The 4,132-nt window shown below is 49.3% G+C and overlaps 1 protein-coding gene across 1 annotated transcript in view; it reads left to right on the top strand.

Annotated features, from left to right (window-relative positions):
- Positions 1 to 2,858, top strand: part of LOC135829993 (WD repeat and FYVE domain-containing protein 3-like) — a 112,354-nt gene extending 109,496 nt beyond the window's left edge. The window contains exons 75-76 of the mRNA XM_065342385.1: positions 50 to 173; positions 1,294 to 2,858. Of these exons, the coding sequence (XP_065198457.1) occupies positions 50 to 173; positions 1,294 to 1,405 (236 nt within the window). The 3' untranslated portion in view covers positions 1,406 to 2,858. The remainder of the gene's footprint in view (positions 1 to 49; positions 174 to 1,293) is intronic.
- The last annotated feature ends 1,274 nt before the right edge of the window (positions 2,859 to 4,132 follow it).

The following is a 4,132-nucleotide window of genomic DNA, read 5'->3' as shown; positions in this document are numbered from 1 at the left end:
CGTGTGTGTGTGTGTGTGTGTGTGTGTTTGTGTGTGTATGTACTTGCAGGCAAGGTAGCTGATCACTGGGTGCCTGATGATGTGGCTGACTTTTGCTCAGCATGCCAGGTCAAGTTTAGTCTAACTGAGCGAAGGCACCACTGCCGCAACTGTGGCAAAGTCTTCTGTGGAAAGTACGCCTCTGTCTGTCTGTCTGTCTGTCTGTCTCTCTGTCTCTCTGTCTGTCTCTCTCTCTCTCTCTCTCTCTCTCTCTCTCTCTCTCTCTCTCTCTCTCTCTCTCTCTCTCTCTCTCTCTCTCTCTCTCTCTCCCTCTCCCTCTCCATCTCCCTCTCCCTCTCCCTCTCCATCTCCCTCTCCCTCTCCCTCTCCCTCTCCCTCTCCCTCTCCCTCTCCCTCTCCCTCTCCCTCTCCCTCTCCCTCTCCCTCTCCCTCTCCCTCTCCCTCTCCTCTCCCTCTCCCTCTCCCTCTCCCTCTCTCTCTCTCTCTCTCTCTCTCTCTCTCTCTCTCTCTCTCTCTCTCTCTCTCTCTCTCTCTCTCTCTCTCTCTCTCTCTCTCTCTCTCTCTCTCTCTCTCTCTCTCTCTCTCTCTCTCCCTCTCCCTCTCCATCTCCATCTCCCTCTCTCTCTCCCTCTCCCTCTCCATCTCCCTCTCCCTCTCCCTCTCCCTCTCCATCTCCCTCGGGCAATAGCAAAGTAGAGTACATTGAAAAATTACTCACTTGGGCAGTAAGCGCCAGTAGCACTCAATTATTTCAATCATTTGTCTTGTTCAAGTAAGTCATTAGCCATGAAAGGGTTAGTGCTTTTTCATGCCCGGCCTGAAATACCCCCTTGACCGGGCGTTGTCAAAAAACCTTTGTCGACCTGGTATTTTAGTTTGTTTATTTTTTGTGCTACATGGATTTGGAGAAACGTGACATGATCACGCACAGCATTGGTTTTAGGAGTGAGGATTTGTTTTAGGAGTGAGGATTTGTTTTAGGAGCGAGGATTTGTTTTACGAGTCAGGAGTCATTTTCAGAGTGGGAATTTGTTTTTTGTAGTTACCACTTCTGCTGCACATCGACACTCATTCGACTATACATCTTCATTGTTGCGTGTGTGTGTGTGTGTGTGTGTGTGTGTGTGCGTACGTGTGCGTACGTGTGTGTGCGTGCGTGGGTGCGTACGTGCGAGCGCGCGCGCGCGCGTGTGTGTGTGTGTGTGTGTATGGTTTTGCATTGCTATCTGTGCGCATGTCTGTCGCTGCCCCTCCCCCCAACACGCACCCGCCCACACACCCGTATGTGTACAGGTGCAGCAAGTTTGAATCGGAGATCCCAGAGAGGGGTATTCAACGCTTGGTACGCGTCTGCGAGGCGTGTTACATCATCCTGAAGGGAAACCTTGCTATGCCCATTTACTAGTCACTCAGGATCAAGCAAGTGAAAAGTGGTCGTCTTCTAGCATCGTGACTGACATTGTCACTCACTCTCCCCCGACCGTGCCTGACATTGTCACTCACTCTCCCCCGACATCAGCTTCTCAACCGTTGTAACAGTCTAGCCATACCTGCTACACATGCTTCACATGTCTCATAATCATGCTGAACTGAGACGGATGAGAGAGAGAGAGAGGGAGTATGCGCTGTGTGCGCATAGTCACCTGCACAGTTCTTGCAGCTGCAAGAGGTGTGGCAACTCCTACACACCCGCCCCAGCACACCTCCAGCACAGCTCCAGCACAACTCCAGCACTCCTCTACTTCCAATGCTTTCTGCTGATCTCTCCTGAAATATAGAGATAAGCTGTACTAGTCCAAGTGCCCCCCCCCCTTCTCTCTCTCTCTCTCTCTCTCTCTCTCTCTCTCTCTCTCTCTCTCTCTCTCTCTCTCTCTCTCTCTCTCTCTCTCTCCCCTTTATCATGCTATCGGATACTGCATTTGCCAGTAGAAAATTCTCCGAAAGCTGTTTAGAGTCGTGGAAAACAGCACAGCGAGCCATCTTCATGTTTTGTATCCACATCAACGCTTCCTCTTCGTGCATTGCCTGGCATTATGCACAGCCTGGCAATGTGCACAGCCCGGCATTGTGCCCAGCCCGGCATTGTGCCCAGCCCGGCATTTATCTCTCATGACATGTGCAGTGTTTTGCTGAGAGTTTTACGTGTATTGTGTAATACCCGGCGGCACCTATACTTTAACAGCAGACTGGTGTGGTGATTCAGGGTATCTGTCAACTCCGATTCTACTGCCCATCACACTGGAACAGCGGCGTGCACAGTCTATTCTATAATAATTAACAGCTACATACCTCATGCAACTCTATGCTATGCCACACACACACACACACCAACCTTTTTTTTACATAGTTTTATCATCTCATGCCCTCAAGCTTGTGTGTACATACGCCACCCTCCCGTCCATGGATGGTCGCTTGTTGGCATGGTTTATAGTGGAGCATTGCTTGTTGGCATGGTTTCTAGTAGAGCATTGCTCCTCTGCTATATATCATAGTGTTTGCCCGATGTGCAATTGTTGGGAACTGCGTAAACATTTGTGTGTGTGTGTGTGTGCGTGCGTGCGTGCGCGTGTGTGTGTGTGTGTGTGTGTGTGTGTGTGTGTGTGTGTGTGTGTGTGTGTGTGTGTGTGTGTGTGTGAGTGAGTGTTGGGGCATACCCACTGCTGTTGTTGCTGCTGATCATGTTGCGTGAATTTGTCCATTTTTATGCTCTCTTTTATTCAACTCTTTAATTATTGTGTGAACGTGTGTTTATTTTCGCGCTATTTTCTCTCTCCGACATAGATTATACATGTCAATATACATGTAGATTCGTATGATACCGTACAGCAACCGGTAAACATCTCAATGTTGCCAGAGCGCATGCCATTATATTGTCGCAGTGCGGGCAAGGTCCAGGGCACATCACAGTGCTGGGAATGTCCAGGGCATGCCCCAATACAGGGAATGTCCAGGGCATGCCCCAGTGCAGGCAAGGTCCAGGGCATGCCCCAATGCAGGGAAGGTCCAGGGCATGCCACAATGCAGGGAATGTCCAGGGCATGCCCCAATGCAGGGAAGGTCCAGGGCATGCCACAATGCAGGGAAGGTCCAGGGCATGCCCCAATGCAGGGAATGTCCAGGGCATGCCACAATGCAGGGAAGGTCCAGGGTATGCCACAATGCAGGGAATGTCCAGGGCATGCCCCAATACTGCAGGGAAGGTCCAGGGCATGCCACAGTCCTGGGAATGTCCAGGGCATGCCCCAATGCAGGGAAGGTCTACGACATTTCATTTTTTCTTTTCTTTTTTTTCTCTACAAAATCCACATCTCCAGGGACTGGGCATGGGGTGAATAATGGAATGTGGTGGTGGGGCCCATTAAACTCCGCCGACCAGAAGTCTCGGCTTCATAGCCCCATGGACGCACCAAAGGGAAATTAGGTAGGGAGGATAAAGGGGAAGTTAGAGGGGAAGTGCATCGATTTTTCAAGTAGGGCTCAGATGAAAGACAATTTCATATCGGTTCCGATGGTATATCTCTCGCCTCCGTACGATATTGCAAACTTGCCATATCGCCGATTTTCTGATTGCGTTTCCATGGCGACTACAGGTGATGACGCACATTCTGCTTAGCTCCGTGAGAGAGAAGGTCGATCACTGCAGAATTGTGTCATTTTCAGTTGTTTTATTGTATTCACGAAGTGAAAGAAGTTATTATTAGGCCAAACTAAAGAAGGTGTGTGGTTCGACTAACATGGACATTTTTTTTTCGGGCGGGCGGGCGGATTTTTTTTAAAATATTTTTTTTAGTACATGTAAATACACTGTACTGCCTTTAGACACCCAGTACATCGGCATTATTACGCAGTGTTATGCCATACATGTTGTATAAAGGGATCACTGGCTCTTTGAAACATTGTGTAGCTCTGGAACGAGAAGAGAATAACTTCAAGCGGTGACTCTGACTGTCCAAATCATCAAGCAAATGAAGAACGATGCGAGTTGAAAGTAAGTTCGGGAACTACTTCGAAGTACAAATTGTACAATGTACCGGAACATGTATTGCTAGTTTGGTGTCGGCGTGCACGAATACATGGGCTTTTTTCCATCGACGCTTCCTGTGCTTGCACACATGGAGCAGCAACTTATCGG

The sequence above is a fragment of the Sycon ciliatum genome, chromosome 13 (genome assembly GCF_964019385.1).
Source record: "Sycon ciliatum chromosome 13, ocSycCili1.1, whole genome shotgun sequence".
Taxonomy (NCBI): Eukaryota; Metazoa; Porifera; class Calcarea; order Leucosolenida; family Sycettidae; genus Sycon; species Sycon ciliatum.
The sequence above is the reverse complement of the archived record's forward strand: the minus strand, read 5'-3'. Positions and strand labels throughout refer to the sequence as shown.